General features: G+C 39.3%; 1 protein-coding gene across 1 annotated transcript in view; it reads left to right on the top strand.

Moving 5' to 3' along the window:
* The window catches only part of CNTNAP5 (contactin associated protein family member 5), a 264,255-nt gene that overhangs the window by 216,931 nt on the left and 30,076 nt on the right, over positions 1 to 17,248 (top strand). Inside the window, exons 15-19 of the mRNA XM_079310955.1 lie at positions 5,273 to 5,400; positions 5,580 to 5,750; positions 7,766 to 7,984; positions 13,682 to 13,921; positions 15,233 to 15,457. Coding sequence (XP_079167081.1) covers positions 5,273 to 5,400; positions 5,580 to 5,750; positions 7,766 to 7,984; positions 13,682 to 13,921; positions 15,233 to 15,457 — 983 coding nt within the window. The remainder of the gene's footprint in view (positions 1 to 5,272; positions 5,401 to 5,579; positions 5,751 to 7,765; positions 7,985 to 13,681; positions 13,922 to 15,232; positions 15,458 to 17,248) is intronic.

Here is a 17,248-nt window from a genome sequence, read left to right as displayed (position 1 = left end):
TTTTTATTTTGTACAGAAATAGAGGTATCTTTGGAACTCATTTTGTGCAAGAAGCTCAGGCATCTCAGCAAAGTGTGGTGGATGGTGTTGATTCAAACAATTAGCTGATTTGCCATCTTTTATTTCTATTCTGTTGTTTTATTATTCAAACTAAAGAAGTATGCTCCTCTTTTGTCTCCAGAACAGTTTTCTGAACTAAACCTTTGAGTCTTGCCATTTCCAAAGTAACACACGTTCACCTCTGTATCGTGGCTTTGGGGCACTAGAAGAATCAATGAAACCACAAAACATGATAAGGGGAACAAAATAGAGGGTGGATATTACTATTGTCAGACCCACAGAGGCATAATGAGTATATTGAGTTTTGTTTGAGGAGGAGCAAAGCCAAATGGAAGTGAATGAAGCCCTGCTTGGATGAGCTGTATTTGTGCTAAGCTATGCCAGAGCCAAGATGATAAAACTGGAAGGTTTGAGGAGAGCAGGGCAGAGAAACCCTGACGAGCCCAGATTTGACAGGTTTTGTTTGTTCAACCCCTATCCCACACCGAATCCATTCCTGAGAAGCAGTGCAGGCATCTCCAGAGAGCCCATGAGCTCATAAATAACCCCTGCCAGAGGTGACCTGGCCTGTATAGAGTTGTCTTGGATATCTGCTGTCATGACTACATTTGTCAACAACCATGAGGGGCTGCCTGCAGAGAGCTGGCTACAGCAGGTCCCTGAGGTGTCAGGAAGCAGTTCATTACTCTAATTACCAAACTCTGTATCTCTAATTCAGCCAAATACAGGCAGTGCATCTTGCCTTCAGCTGTTAGTATGTCCCCTTGTGCTGGTGTTTTTTAGTTTATCATGACTGTACATTATTTTACCCAATAAAGCATTTTTTGATATGGCTCATGGGCAAGATAGCAATTAAAATGTATTCCTTTGGATTATTAATGATATGTCCTGCACGGGTCTCAAAACTTTTCCTGATGGAAGCCTGTGTCATGGGCCCATTCCTTATGTGCTTCCTTGCCATCTGCTGATGATAGTATTCTTTTCCCCAAATGTACAGTATTCCTGAAAATCTGTACTGAATATCTGAGCTACTGAGGCTCAGATCCCAGCAGAGTTTCCATTAATGTGCAAGAGAAAACATACCAATAGGGGATCATATGAGAATAAATTATATTTAATGGCACCACTGTTCTACCATCTGTTATAAAAAAATATGGAAATGGCTACCTAGAGATTAACAATTTATGATGGCTCACACTGTTAGAACACCATCGAGCAAGGGTTTGTTGAGCATGCTTTTAGTAGTAGCCAGTAAGAAGAAAAATAGTTTCATAATCCAAATAGTTTTATCATCCAAGTAGTTGTTATTTACTTGTGATCTACCTTTACTACACCTTGAAGTATCCAGCTGCTGCACTATCACCTTTAGTAGCAAATTGTTTTAATCTTTTTTAAATTGGTCCATACATAGAGCATTTGTGCAATGTGTGACTTGCCTCATAGCTTATGAGGAAGTCCTTTGGGTAGATGCAGGCATTAATCTTCAGACATGGATAAACAAATGACATCCAACTGTATTTAATACCCATAAACAAAAAAAAAAAATTCAGTGATTTAATTTAAAGGGCGATATTGGCATTGTTTGGTTTGGGTTTTGCTTGTGGAAGGGACAAATTGACACTATGCTTTATGCAAAGAGCTCAGAAAAAACATGTTTGTTGAGGGTTGTTTCCACCCTCAAAACATTCAGATTTTCATTTGATTTTGTGCCAAATTGAGTGCCAAGTCAGGTAAGCAGGAGGTCAGAAGTTTAGTAATTTATTCATACCAATTTCTATAAGCAGAGGACTCCTTTCAGGAAAGAAATGAAACCTGCCTTGATTTTTGGGAAATCAGGACTTACAAGGGGTGTGCTTGGTGGAAGTAGCCACAGAGTGCCATGTGAAACTCACTGGGGAGAAATAAAGAGTGGGCTTGGCTAACCTGAGAAACATCTGTGGAAAGGCAAATATAATCTGGTTTCAAGTGTGTGAAGTGCTCAATCAAAATAAATTTTAATACATTTTTAATACTTTTAAAGTAAAAGGGAGCTCTGGGAACAAATACAAAAATAATTAATCTTAATTATTATCTTACTTAACAAGGCTTTACTTTTGTTTAAAAGACAAAATCATGTATTTGCACATCAGAGTGCAGATGCTTTTTATCAGAAAACAGCAATTTTCTTTGAAAAGTGTAGCACATGAAAAGTGATCCCCAGGCTCCCTTCAGGCAAAATTTCAAATGTTTTGTCCAAACCCTGGTATATTTGTATTTTGTAGTGCCACAGCAGTGCCCCCAGGAAATTACTGTACAGGTGCACCAAGCTCTTTTGCTGCTCTCTCAGGAATAATAAATTGTATTTGAGAGGCTGCCATGGTGCCGCACATAGAGAAGAGGAATTGTGGTGCTTTGTAGGAAATGGAGTCTGAAATAAGTTCAATTTAAGGAATATCAGGAATTTGAAACACTCACAGTGTCTTCTACACTCTTTTCTGCTTTTTTTTTTAGCTGAAATCATTTAGATGTTGATCTTTCACCAAAAACTTGATTTCCTGCTATGAAATAATAATAATTAACTGCAACCATAGATATGTTGTTCCTCACACTGGCATATTGTCTGAAGGACAGAATGTTTTCCTGATAGGTTTTATTTCAGTGTCTACTTGTGTAAAAATACATATCTTTACATGAGGGGTTTTTTTCATGTGTGAAAGAATAAAATGCATGAAATGTGCTATTTGAGTTTGAAGAGAAGCTTGATTGAGTTTTCAAGGCATTAACAAAGAAGTGAAGATTTTTATTAATTCTAGAATATATTTCTCTCTCACTCTTGAGCTGTGCTACTAAAGTTCACTGTGACACTGGCATATAAGTAGTAAAAATTCAGTCATAAAATTTGATATAAAAGAACTTCATGCAATACAGCAGAATATCTAATAAGCAATGCAGTTTTCAGAGATGTGGAATAGATATCTTTAAAATGTCACCATTTCATGGTTTTTTGTAGATATTTTGAGTGCTAGCTGTAGAAAGATACTGATTTTTATTTTAATGCTGATCACAGCTAGTAAAAAGACTGCAGTATTTTTTAAAATTAAATAAATTTGCAGGAAACCTCCCTAAATATTTTGCAATTTTTGTAAAAATTTATTTTAAAAAAGAAAACCAGCTTGGTTACTCATGTGTATATTGAATATTTTATGTCCTATTACTATACACCTTTCTGACTTTTTTCATTTGCTCTGCCTACTCTTCTTTCTCCAACACTGGAATAACTTATTTAATTACCTTCCTAAGAAACACTAAAATAATTTAGCTTTTGTCACAGTAGTTTCATAATCTGTTAAGAGCATTTAGGCTAACTTTTAAATATTGATACAATGATCTGTGTGATCCTGAGAGTCTGCCCTGAAGAGATTCTGAGACCATGTACCTTTGATTCACACATGATCATTTTTTTCCTGAGTCTGTACTGAAGGCCTCACTCTGCCTCATGCCTGGGAATTCCATCTTGCTGCACTTTGTCTGTAATTATTTGCATGTCAGACAACCACTGGAGCAAGAAAAAATGTTAGCATCAGAGAGGGTACCTCTCTTTTCCCCTTGGCATTATGAGATAACTAACTATGCTGCATGCAATTATAAGCAATGAAAAATAAATGCAATGTATGCAGCCTTTATGAAAAAGATCAAAATACTCCTATTTTTGTCTAACATTAATCAGAGTAGAGCACTTAGCCAAGCAAACATTGGAGGCTGTGTGTCAGAGCACAGCTGCAGTGTTTGTCCTGATTATTATTTCTTTACTAGAAGTCTGTGTCTGGAACTACACTGAGAGGTACATTTATGGAAGTTGGCATTACAAGCAGGATGTGGGCAGGTCTGGGATCCTGCCTGGAATGTCAGGCTCTGGCAGTGTTATCACTCAAATAGTGATACCTGTTTCCTGAGGATTGTGTCACACCTGCCTGGTGGAGCAGTGGGTATAAATTTGGGATTACTGGCGTTTTGGATGTGTTGCCATCCCCATGTGCAGGATGTAGTTTCACCCATGAGCAGACAGGTGAGTTGAGTCCAGACCCTGCTGGGCTATGCAGAGGTAGAGATCCTTTCTCCCAAAAACTATTGAGGTTTAGTTCCATGGAGGATGCTCTGCCACGCTTATGTGCCCAGATGCACAGAAAGCCTTAACCTTGAGAAAAGCAGAAGATAAACCACATCACTGTAGAGGTGAGATTCAGTAGCACTCACCTCTCTATTAGATCAATGGAGAGAGATCTCAGAAGGGCAGTTCTGCTCTGGTAAGGTCAGGGCTGGTGCCTGAGGGACTCAGCTGGGTTCACGAAGTGCAGTGGGATGAATGCACATCTGTGTATCCTGCCAGAGCCAAAGCCACTTGGTCAGCTTAAGGACCTACCACAAAACATCACTCTGCATCTTGAGGACAACTTTTTCTCCAGCTGACTCAGAATAAAACCAAAAAATTTTCCTTTAAGAATCAATCTTTCTTTCTAGCAGCCATGTGTTAGTTGCAGCTGAAGAACAAGCCCAGCTAAACAAACATTAGAAGTTTGACAATGCAGTAAATCTACCCTGAGTATTTCATTGCTGAACCACAATGTCCACTGGTGTGCAATGCAAAGAATTGTTTTGGTCTGAACTCACTCTGCAGTGCAGCTGTTTTTGCAGTGTGCAGGGTCAGTCGTGTCCCAGCCATCTTGAAGCTGGATCAGCAATTGTCTGGCTTCCTCTTGCTACAGTGTGTTGGATCAGGCTTCACCTGTCCTCTTCCTGCTTGGATAAAGCATAAAGCCAGCATAAAACACCCTTATCTGTCCCCAGATAACTTTGCAGAAATGCAGACTTGGACTTAGACCTGATCCACAGCAAATACATCCTGCTGAGGAAGCCCAGTAGAGCCCAGTTTACATTAATGGCCATTAGCCAGCGTGGCTCTTCCTCAGCTTCACAGTTATTCTGCTGAAGCAGGTTTACAGCCCATCCCAGCCACGTATCCAAATGGTGTATTCAGGGGTCAGTATTGCATATGAACATAGAGCATACATGGGAACATATTTATCTCTAACAGTGTGTAATTGTCATAGTTCTCCCAGGTAATTCTGCAAAGGGTCTTTAACTAAGCATCCTTAAAATATTGTCTTGCATGAGGAATGCTGAGGGGTTTGTCTGTGGTTAATCTGTCTCTTTCTGTTTGTGTATTAAAATCCAGGACAAATGATACCGGCCTCCTTGCTTTCAAAGACCATTTGCCTGTAACTCAGATTGTGATCACTGACACAAACAGATCAAATTCTGAGGCTGCTTGGAAAATCGGCCCTTTGCGTTGCTATGGAGACAGTGAGTACTAGCTCTTCTCAATTTCCATAGGTGCAGAATGTTCCTTTGTTGTTGTTGTTGTTGTTGTCCTTTTTTTATAAAAAAACAACTATTTCTCTGCTAAAAGGTGGCTTTCCACCTGCAGCTTGCAGCTGCAGTCCTGTGCCAATTAACTATAGAGAAGGGGGTTGTGTTTGCAGGGCAGTTCTGGAATGCTGCTTCCTTCAACACAGAGGCCGCCTACCTGCACTTCCCCACGCTCCACGCCGAGCTCAGTGCGGACATCTCCTTCTTCTTCAAAACTACCGCCCTGGCAGGGGTGTTCTTGGAAAACCTGGGCATTAAAGACTTCATACGGATTGAAATCAGCTGTAAGTTTCACTGCTCAGAAATCTCGGTGGGTTTGCCCAGTTTGACAGATGCAGGGAACTGGGAAGGACATTTTCTGCCATTTTTAGGTGGTTGGAGGTGCCTGGAGATGATAAGATGGAGACATAAAGACTCTTTATCTAGACTTGCCTATCTCTTCTATCAAAGTTTCCCTGTATAGACTTGGTCAATACACAATCTTGTTATGGCTAGCTTTACCTGCTTTAACAAACAAATGTATGAATTTATTTTTCCAACACTGATACGTAATTTTTTGCTCTCCAGAGAAATATCTACTGGTTAGATTTTAGGTTGTAATTTTAGTTGAAAGTTGAAAAATTTAATGCAACCATTCTGATGGTTACTTTTATTTCTATATCAGTAACATACCCAGTCTGATGCAGTTTCAGAAGGACTCTGTGTGTATGGTACAGCTACAAGGTGAGAGTTTAGGAAGGACAGGACACTAATGCAAGATAAGTTAGTCACAGTTGTAATGGATCTTGAATACTTCAAAATCTATTAAGTGAGTGCAGTGTAACTGCTACTCAGTGTATAAGGAAAATAGCAGGGAATTTAATTAGTAAGATTTTGCCTCACTCCTGTTGTGATGACTTCAGATATTTATTAGTGACAGAAGAGTACAGCAGCTTTGACATGAAATATGACATGTGTATTCCAAATTCTGTCAAGCTTAGGGAAAACAAACTGAGTCCTATGAATTTAATAATATGCTTATAATAACCCCAAAATAAAATTAAATAAAACAGGGCCCCAAGGCCCTTCGATTCATTAAACCAGTGGTAAATGTCATGGTGGATTATCACAAGGTAATGAGGTGTGATTTACTGTTAATTACACATCAAGGTCCAATTTGGTTGCACTTCAGGGTAATACATTTTATTCTCAGGGATACAGAAGTAAAATGGCATCAAATATAACAGATACTGTAAACTAAGAGGATTGTTCAGTGAAAGCTTCTGGATATGTGTCACATCTGTACTCCTAGAGAAATGAGTTATTTAAAAGTTTGGGGAAAAATCTTTTAGACTTAGGCTTCTCATCAGTAGTTTGTTGTTGTGCTTCTTGCTGCCAGATGGAATTTGCAGCCTAAAGGACTTGTATCAAGGAAGCTCCATGGAGCAGTGGCTTCAAAGGGAAATTACTTTTATAGCAGATGCAAAGGCTCAGAATAGATATTGTCTATCCCCATGGAGCATTTCCTGTCTTAACTATCTAAGAGGCAGCTTCCAAAAACAGACCTTTCCAAGTTTTTGGGCGTGGAATAACAAGGTTTATAGGAATTATTTTGATGTGTGGACCTGGTCCTTTGTGGTGCATTTGTCATTTTAGGAAAAGGAAAATACTCAGTAGCAAGAATGTTAAAAAATTCTAGCCCCTTTCAGACTTCCAGCAGAACAAGGTGGACTCCTTTATGTGGCTTTTCTTTTTCAACTATTTTTCCTATTTCTAGATGTGTGTTACATATACAGCTTTAGTTTAGGATACCTATTAAGCTGTTTTGCTCATCTATTTTTTCATGCAACTTAGGTCAGATTTAGGCAAACATATGCTTGTAGGATTCTCTCTTACCACATACAGCCAAGTTATGTAATGTTAATTACCCACATTTTAAAAGATATAGTAGGAAAAATATTTGTCCTTTCTCCCTTCTTAGAATTATTTGTCCAAAAATTTTTGGGACCATTATGTGACTTTTGTGCAGTATTTGGCACTTTTACTTCAAAATGGGTGCCATTTCTAGAGCAGTTTTTTTAACAGCAAAAAAAAATTGAGTACCCACAACCAAGCCTAATCACAGCAGAGATCAAACACTGAGGCTGAAGGCTTAAATTTATGTATAAGCTGCTGCGTAGGAGATGGGAGGTAAATGATCCTGTACTATTTGCTGACATAAAAGTTAATGGACTCTATATTTATGTAAGATTTCTTGATGTTGAAACCACGATTGAATTCAGACCTTCACTTTCTCTTCCCATGTGTTTGTGTGTTCCAGCCCCCAAGGAGATCACCTTCTCCATAGACGTTGGGAACGGCCCCACGGCAGCCACAGTGCAGTCCCCCACAGCCCTGAATGACAACCAGTGGCACTATGTCCGGGCAGAGAGGAACCTCAAGCAAACCTCTCTGCAGGTGGACAGCCTCCCCAAGAAGGTTCTGGAGGCTCCTGCTGAGGGACATTTCCGCCTGCAGCTCAACAGCCAGTTATTTGTAGGTAGGGACAATCCAAGGGTTCCTGTAGATAACAGGATTTCGTGTACTTTGGTGATGAATGCTCTTGTCTCACCATTGAGCTTGCATGTGGTGGCTTGATTTTGCTTTCTGTTCTACTCCTGCATGAAGTAAACCCAAACAACTCTCTTTACACTCAAAGCACAAATCAGAGTTTAACCATGCTATACTTGATGGTATTTTTGGAGTCAAACTCTTGAAATCTATTTACTGCCAAAGAGTTGATAACCTTTCTTCTTATGCAGCACTGGTTGGGTAAAATGCTGTAAAAAATGTGACTTCTCTCTTTAAGCACATTGTAAAAGTCAGAAATTGTCATACAAGTTTCTGGGACAAAGCCTGACACTAATGGTCTTCAAAGTCTGTTCTTTCAAGCATGCCTACCAAAACCCTTATTTGGCTAGAGTGTCCATGAGTGAGAGAAGTATGAACACAGTCAGTGCAATTATAGGTGTTTCATCTGAAAGTGATTTTTCAAAGAAGAAAAAGGAAAATTAAAAGAGGAAAGAAAAATCGCTGCATATGTTTTGTTCACTTATCGCCCCCTCACAAGAAACCTGGATTGTGACTAGTTTGCATTTGTTAATATGATAATGGATTATGAATGGAATTCTCTTGTCTATATTCAAATGCTTTCTTTCTGAGTAATCTGCTCAGTGATGGAGCGGGATGTAACTGTTCTTATGCAGGGCCACTCAGGTAACTGCTGATTCCTTCCTTAAAATGGATTCTTTTACTTAGCTGAAATGCTGTAGCAAACCTCGATCTGTCGATGCATTTTTATAAAGTTTACTTCTGTGTTCATACCCTTACATTCAAGCAGCTTTCAGGATATTCATTTGAGCTTTTCATTGTATGTGTGTACAGTAATTGCTGGGCTCTGAACATAAAGAATTAATCTGTTAATAAATAGATACGGCTGCATCAATGTCAGGAGTCCTTCCCACGCAACTGTTGATTTATACCTAAAATGATCTCTGTTAGACTCAGCTGGAGAGGAGAACTCACAGAAGGGAGCTTAAGACTGTCACAATATAAGGTTTCTGTTTTCTGGTATGAAGCATGCTGCTAATCACTTGTTTTTCAAATACTACCTTGATCCTAAGAACATGTTCTGTGGGAGGCCAGGCCTGGAGGCAGCAGGCTTGGGCTGCCAGACACCTTAGAAACATCAGAGAAATTTAGCCAACATACTGTTTCCAGTTAGGAAAATTAGAGATTTAGTGACTGAATACATTTTGAGACTTTTTTGGTTGTTTCTTTCTAAAGGACTAAATATGATGGGTTTATCATAGGTCATCTATTAGATATCTCATAAATCGACTGCTTACTATCTCACATCTGAAAAGCAGTATCTGTCTGTAAGCTTGCTGCTCATCCTCAGCAAAATAAACAGGTTACCTATGTGAATTTCATGGTGGTTTTAAAGTGGCATAATTGATGAATTGTGTCATGAAAATCCACAGTAATTAAGGACCTCACCAGAGCAATGTGCCAACAGAAGCCCTTGTGAGCAAAGACAAACACAAAGCCCTGTACCTTCCACAGAATAGCTTCAGCATCCCCACAAGCTAGGGACTGAGTGGATGGGGAGCAGCTTTGCCAAAAAAAGTTGGTGTTGGTGGAGAAGTGAATTTGTACCTCATCTGAATGTAGCTATGCTTTAAGGAACAGGCTGGAGCAGCTGATTCCAGCAGGGACTTCCAACTGATTGTACTCTGATTGTAGGGAGTGTTTACAGAAAACTCTAGGATATTGGTATTTTTTTCAGCCAAAAGGTGAAAAGGTCTCACTGTGCAATAAATATGTTGCATTCTGTTGTCCATCCACACTTTTACTGAACCATGAACAAAAGGGACAGAAAAACAAATGAGTTTGGGAGTGCTTTTTCAGGCTTTAACTCAGTCATATTGAAGGCCAAAATTATCTGTGACTTGCTAAGTTTTCCAGAGAGCTGTCAGAAGAGTTGGAAACCTGGGCAGCCTCCTGATTCTGGCACTATTTGTCCCTGGGTGCTCCAGGGAAAGGTGGCAGAAGTCCAGCAGTACACAGATGTGATATAGTTTATCTCTACTGAAAGTCTCATTTGAATCTCCTAATAAAAAGCTACTGATTTAATACCTCAGCCATGCAGAGAGAGTTTTAACCCATCTGAAAAATAAATGTATAAAAGCCATTGTTAAAAGGAAAGCAGCAGCAGCACATAATATTACTCTCTATTCTCCCTATAATCCACAACATATTTGTCTCTGCAGCATTCTGCATACTGACAGTGATTAAGGGGTTTCCAGCCTTAATGACTGTGTGTGGCAGGCTTTTGAGATAGCTCTGTGTGTCTGTGAAGTGGAAGAGAAAAATGACTTTGCATTGCCACTACACTAAAACAAGCTTGGATTTTAATGCAGTTAGAAAGGAGTTAGAAAACCATTTCTCACTTTCTTTTAGTGCTTCTTGTATATCTGACTTCTTCTGGCTGCATTATGATCCTGATGGAGCATGGATGTCCTTGCACCTGGCCAGATCTCTTCTGTAAATTTGAAAAAAGTTCAGTAGGAGGAGCAAACCCCAAACAAATGTGCAGGCCAAATGACATCAACTGCACCAAACTGTCCAGTAACGAGCTAATTCAGCAAATTACCAGCTCAGAAAGGACAGGCAAAAACCCTTCCTTTCAATGGGCAGTCATTTACAGCAGTCAATATGAGTGATGTGGTTTTCCAGTCTGACATGAAGTCCTGTCTTTCCTACTGGTGAAGGCATGGGCATAAGGCTCCATCATGGGGTTGGGAAAGATTGTCCTCCCAGACCACTTTGAGGACAGGATTTGAACTCAGACTGGTAACATCAGAGAAGCAAAATAAAAGTCCTGAGAAATTAATTTGATGTACAAAGCTTTGGTCAGAAGTTTTTGCGCTATTTGTTTGGTACATTTAGAAAATTAGCAAAGCTAAGTGTTTGGGTTCCTGGTTTTGTCTTGGGAGGAAGTGAGCAAGGACTGAATCCTTGGGTGAATCTCTTCTGTCTGTTGTAGACAGTCCAAAGGCAACACAACCCAGAGAAAGTCAATATCTGAGAAGCTTTGGAGACAGATAGAAGGAATGATAGGAAAAGAAGTTTATTTACTGCTGTTGGTTTTAAAAGCATTTGTAGACACCTTGGAATATTTCCTCGAAGAGGAGGAATTAATGTCTAACTCCTGTATGCTGTGCATTCAGCATGCTTTGTGTATCTTTCAGTTTGAGACTAAAAAGTGTGACTTCAAGGTCTTTTGAGGAACAGCATAGTGAGTTCTCCTACTCCTGATTATGATTCCTATACTTCTCTGCCCTTTCCTTTTCTTTGTATCAGTTACACAAATGCTCTTAATACTTATTTTCAGCCTCCCTAATCCAGTTTCTACTGACAAAAAGTCCTTTGTTGTTTTTTTTTTTTAAAGCAAATCCTCAACTCATTGCTAGAATGTTAATTATTTAGCCAATTGTGTCACCAGGCTATGCTGTGTGTGCTCAGTTGTGAGCTTCTTGTCCCCTCCTCTCTCTTCCCTTCCCTAGGGCTCCTCATAAAAATTCAGCTGCATAAACACCTTGCTGAAAAGAGGCATGGCTCGTTTGACTGTCACCTCCACTCAGCAAAGTACACCCTTAACCTTGGTGTTTATGGTCCTTAGGCTTATCCTAAAATCCGTTTTCCTGAATAAAGCATTTAGGTCTCGTCCATTAAAGTCTCTAGTCTATCAGGCTCCTGTTAGAGTTGGAAGAATCTTCAAAGCCTAATTCAGGGAAGAGTTTTGTATGTTTGTTTTCAGTTTTCACTCTGCTTTGCAGGAATTTATATAAAGATTTGGTCTAGTCAAATTAAGAAAACTGCCCAAAATAAGCAATAGATTTGCTTAATCAATGCTGTGTGGGTCTAGGTTCACATAGGTGGTCTGTGTTAAGCTCTATACTCTCCAGAAAATAGAAGAGGAGAAGAGTGAAAAACTTTAATTGGCTTTCCAAAGTGCTTTAGAGAGCAATAAGAATATGAGTAGTACAATAAACAAGACATCCATAGAACAGTTAGCAATAGTTTTTACTCATTTTTTATATGTTACAGCTGGGATTTGTGTGTGTGCAGAGAAGAGGCAATGAAACTGTCATTCATCCTTGTAAAATTTGTGGTGGCATCCACTGCAAAAGAAAACAGAATAACCAGTAGCCTTAAAGGCAGAAATCCCATTTCTGCTTACATGGACTTTACTGAAAAATCTGTACGGTATGTTTTGTTTTGGGACAAAATCTCCAAACAAAAGGATTTTGTGTGCAGTGCAGCAAATGCAGAAAGTCTGATTCTTCTCCTCAGAGGGCCTTTAAAATAAGTGAGCTAACATTTGCTCTCCTGAAAGCAATAGCTGGCTAAAGAGGAACTTGAAAATATTTATTTCTTTGAGAAAGGTGTCATAAAATAAGCATGAAATAAACGTCTCATGCATACTATTCATAGTTCAATTGCTTTAATTCCCATCCAGCATTTCTTTTATTAGTGTTCCAGAAAGAAAAGTATGACAGAATGGTGTAGTAGAACACCAGGCCTTTTCAGACTGTTGCTTCATTCTCTTCAGTTTGTAGAAGTCTTACTTTAATTAATTTATAGAAAAAAGCAAATGCTTTTCTGCTAGGGCTTATCAAGTGATGTAATCGTGTAAGTCATACACTATGAAAGAGAGCCAACTTCTACAGAAGAATAATAATGTCTTTCATACTGCTTTTGCAGGAGACACACCAATAAAGCTATTTTCTAAGAGTCTGCAAATGCTGATAACTCCTGAACCAGAATTAGATTTTCTAGCAGCAATCAAAAATGCAGTATCTTCAAAAGCAAAACACTGACAACTGCCAAAAAATAAAAAAAAGAGTGTATAATAAAAAAAATGGTTATATTTTCATAAAGATCTTCAACAACCATCATTATTATCATTCTCTGTGATTACCTCTTATGGAAAAGTGCCTTCACTGTAACACTGTTAGCAGTTTCATTTGACAGATTTGAAGCTAGTTAGCTTGTAGAGACTGAACTGCCCTCTTGCATACAGCTCTGGTCTTCAGGAAGAAATGCAATTATGTTTAAGCATTGTAATAAATAACACATCTGTGAACTGAACTCATATTTCAGGCCTACAACAACTGTTGACATGCAACACATCAGGCTGGGCAGTCATGCATAAATTCCCTCCAGCCAGCAGGGCTGGTGCTGAACATGATTCATGCTGGGCTCATCAGCATGTGTAACTCCTGCTGGTGGGATTAGGGTGTTGTTTGTACTAAGGCAACAAATAGGAAAAAACAACAAAACCCCAACATTTTCGGTTTGGTTTCCTCATGCATTTGGTGATATGTAGACAGAAGATAAAGAAGCTAATCTTTCTTGTAAATGAATTTGGGGTTTCAATGCCAGACAGGGCCATAGATAAGCCAAAAAGAGAAGAATGACAAAAAGGAATGTGTCACATACAGCTTTCTAGTTCTTTCATGAAAATAGTGAGATAACTTTAGTTTCCACGGCTGTCCATCTGTCATCTTTTGCCACTGTATGCATTGATATATTATATTTTTTTAAATTTGTGGATTCATATTTGTGTCATGGCCTTGATTACTGTGCAGACTCACCTATGTATGCATGTCCATGTTTCTCTCTTTCTCAGGGGGAACAGCTTCCAGACAGAAGGGCTTTTTGGGATGTATTCGATCTCTGCATTTAAATGGGCAGAAACTTGACCTGGAGGAGAGAGCTAAAATGACACCTGGTGTTAAACCTGGATGCCCAGGACATTGCAGCAGTTATGGGAACCTGTGCCATAATGGAGGAAAATGTGTGGAAAAGTATAATGGCTACTTCTGTGACTGTACCAACTCAGCCTATGAAGGACCTTTCTGCAAGGAAGGTAGGCAGCAAGCCTGGGGCTCAGGACTTCAGTGGTTTGTGCAATAACTCTGAATTACAGCACCATTTCACCCTTGTCAGCTTGGTGTCCCCCACAGCTCAAGATGTTCTATTATCTGCTGTCCCTTCAGTGTTCCTAAATGTTTATCTTAATGAGGCTCTAACACCTCATTTTGTTGCCCTCAGATATTAAAATGTTGTTAGCTGCACTAATAAAGTTTACCACTCTATCCCACTATGAATTGTGTATTCCATTGCATGTAACTATCCCCAAAGAATAGGAAATAGGGCTGAATTTTTTTATAGCAGGTGCTTTACCATGTCTGAATCTTTAAGTTGCTTACTCTTTAAACCTCGTCTTATTTTGCTCACCTTAACAAATCTTAAAGCTTTCCTTTACAAAGTTTTAGAGTGTTGATGTGACAAAAAGAGATAGTCTTTTTATGGGTTTTTTTTTCCTCCATTCCTGCGACAGCCCATCCAAACGTTAAGAAATTTTTAAAATAAGCATGAAGCATTCAGGAGAAAACTGATTTGCATGGTTCAGTCTTTGGTGAATGTGTCCTCACTGAACCTTTCTGGTGGCTTATAGGAGATGCTGTCAACACCAGAAAAAAAGCTGGGCAAATATGGAACATCTAATTTAGAGAACATGCTTTTTGGAACTAGCGAAATCACTGCTCTATAACAGCAAGGTGCAGTGTGAATTTTTGATTTCCGTGTCTGTCCCCCACCTCACAAATGCAATAGGTTTGCTAAGTGGACTGCATCATCTGCTGGTGTAAATTGGCTTAGTTGTTTAATGAAAACAGAAGCATGAGTTCTTAGGATCTGAGGATGCACAGGTGGATGTTTCTCTTCATTTGATGCTCCCAAAGACAGCTTCCCTTACTGGCTCTCTTTGGTGAATGCAGTGCTTTCATAATTAATGTCTTTGAAAAGGAGACTGGAAAGAACAAATCTGTTGTGGGGGCAAGACAGAGAATATTGCTTTACATGTCAGTGTCAGAAGATGGTGAATAAAGCATTTATTTGGCTGACAAACATTTGGGCTGTTCCATCTTGTGTAATTCTGATTCCAGCACTGAAATAGTTGAATTTATGTCTCCATGCACTGTTTTTCTGTGTGCCAGACAAACAATCTGTAAGGAAGGACAAACTCTTATACACGTGAAGGAAGGGTGATATCAGCTGCATCAAGGGTGTTCTGCAGTGTTCTGAATCTGAGGTAGTTAGTTCTTGTTCATTCCTGCCTGGGAAATCTGAAGGTGCAGTAGCTGAAATGATTCCTTTGGTTTATATATGTTTTCAGAGGTTTCTGCATTATTTGAAGCCGGCACTTCTGTTACCTATACTTTTCAAGAACCTTATCCTGTCACAAAGAATGCAAGCACCTCAAGCTCTGCCATTTATGTGGATGCTGTCGTGTCCAAGGAGAATATTGCATTCAGCTTTCTCACAGCACACACTCCAAGCCTTCTGCTGTACATCAACACCTACTTTCATGAATATTTGGCTGTGATTCTCTCCAAGAATGGTAAGTAATCTTGATTTGCTACCCAAGGGAGACCAGTGTAACTGAAGTTTTTATGGATTTTGTTTGTTTGTGGGTTTTTAGTGGGAGAAAAGTATAGAGTTCTGCACTGATTTAAGTTTGTTTCTCTGTCTTCAGCTTTATCAACTTCATGGTGTTCAGTTCATGAAATGGCCATCACTCTTGTTTATGTCCCTTTATTTAGCATTCAGTGCTACACTTGCCTATTCAGTCTTTGAGTAATCGTGTTGTTGGGGCTTAAAATGTTCTTCAACTTCCATTTGGAAAGACTGTACAGTGGCAATTCCTTGCTATTTATTCCATAGTGAGATCCATTAGGCCACCAAGATAAGGAAATGAGAAATGCTGTATATGTACAAGAATGCTTGGTGCAGAAATATACTTTAATGCTATCCTTTGCATTCTGTCTATTCTAGCACATGTATTGTTCCTCACTGGATTGTTTCAATGGAATAAGGCCATTTTGTCTGAATATTAAAGCCAGATTATGTCAAAGTTTTCTAGGTTAATTGACCAAAACATGAGGTGTAAATCCATTTCCTCTTTAAAGATTCTTGATGTGGGTTACTTCTTGAAAATGTGTAAAGATTGTAGGGGCATAGACATTTCATTTCTCAGTAAACCTCTGGCTTCTGAGTCCATGCAGTGCTTTCAGAAATTCACTCCAGACAAACATCATCCTAGACGAATGGGGAAATTTGAATTTTTCAAGAGTTATCAGGCACTAGAGCACTGGAAGTGATGAGTAAGCTTATTGGTGATTCAGCAGCCTGTGGCAGGACTATAGAAAGTTAATGTAATGTGGATGAATATGTAGATTTGACCAAATTACCCAGACCACTCTGAAGCCTTGAAAATTTCCAAAAAAATAAGCTTTTAAGTACCATCAAATTAAACCACTGGAAAAAAAAAAATTGGAAAAAGGGGGTTTATTTTTTATTTTCAATATGGAGTTTGCAGTAGTTTCTCTCTTGGTTATGTCAGGTGGATAGCACTGAGGCTGGCTTGGGATAGTGGATTGGAACCCTAATTCCTGGGAGAGGCAACTGGAATAGTAACTGCCTGAAGAGATCTACTCCAAGAGGAGCTTTGTCAGGGAGGTGGGACTATTGAGGTGATCTTAACCTTAACCCTCTCCTGTCCAGTCTCAGATTTCTGTCTCTAATTTGCTCCTGTAGACAAGTGTTTATGATTTTCAGATATATGAATATTCTAGTGTGTAGTTCCAGGGTGATGGACGTTATTCCCTGCTGAGGTAAAACCTTGGAATCTGCTTCTCAGTTACACTCAGGTCTCTTGATGCCACTCAGGTAATTGGAAATGGCCCTAAAGTTAATCACAATGGAATATCCATTTAAATCACCTTTATTGCTGCCAGAGTAGTCTGCAATGACCTTAGAAACATGAGTCAGTTGACTTTTATTGATGGAATACACTATAAGCAACCTGTAATTGTAGAGCTCTAGAAGGGGGTCTCTAATAGTGCTTGGGGAAGGGGTTGGGATCAAGACATCAGGATGTCCTGTAGCAGCTCAGCAGGAGCAGAGCTTGAGAAAATGAAAATGACCTTTCATTTTTTCAGCTGCAGCATTTACAGGTTTCAGCTTTGACTTAGATGGAGACAGGCACTCACTACATGTGGAAATCAGGGGGAGCAGGTCTCGGCACAGTCAGGCGCTACAAAATGGTCTTTTTCTATTCACTTGTGATATGGTGGTAACAGTTTTTTAGAGGGTTGATGAGATGTCAGGCTCCAAAATTCTGGACTATAAA

This window comes from Erithacus rubecula (genome assembly GCF_903797595.1).
Source record: "Erithacus rubecula genome assembly, chromosome: 8".
Classification (NCBI taxonomy): domain Eukaryota; kingdom Metazoa; phylum Chordata; class Aves; order Passeriformes; family Muscicapidae; genus Erithacus; species Erithacus rubecula.
Note: the sequence above shows the minus strand (reverse complement) of the source record. Positions and strands in the feature narration are given on the sequence as shown.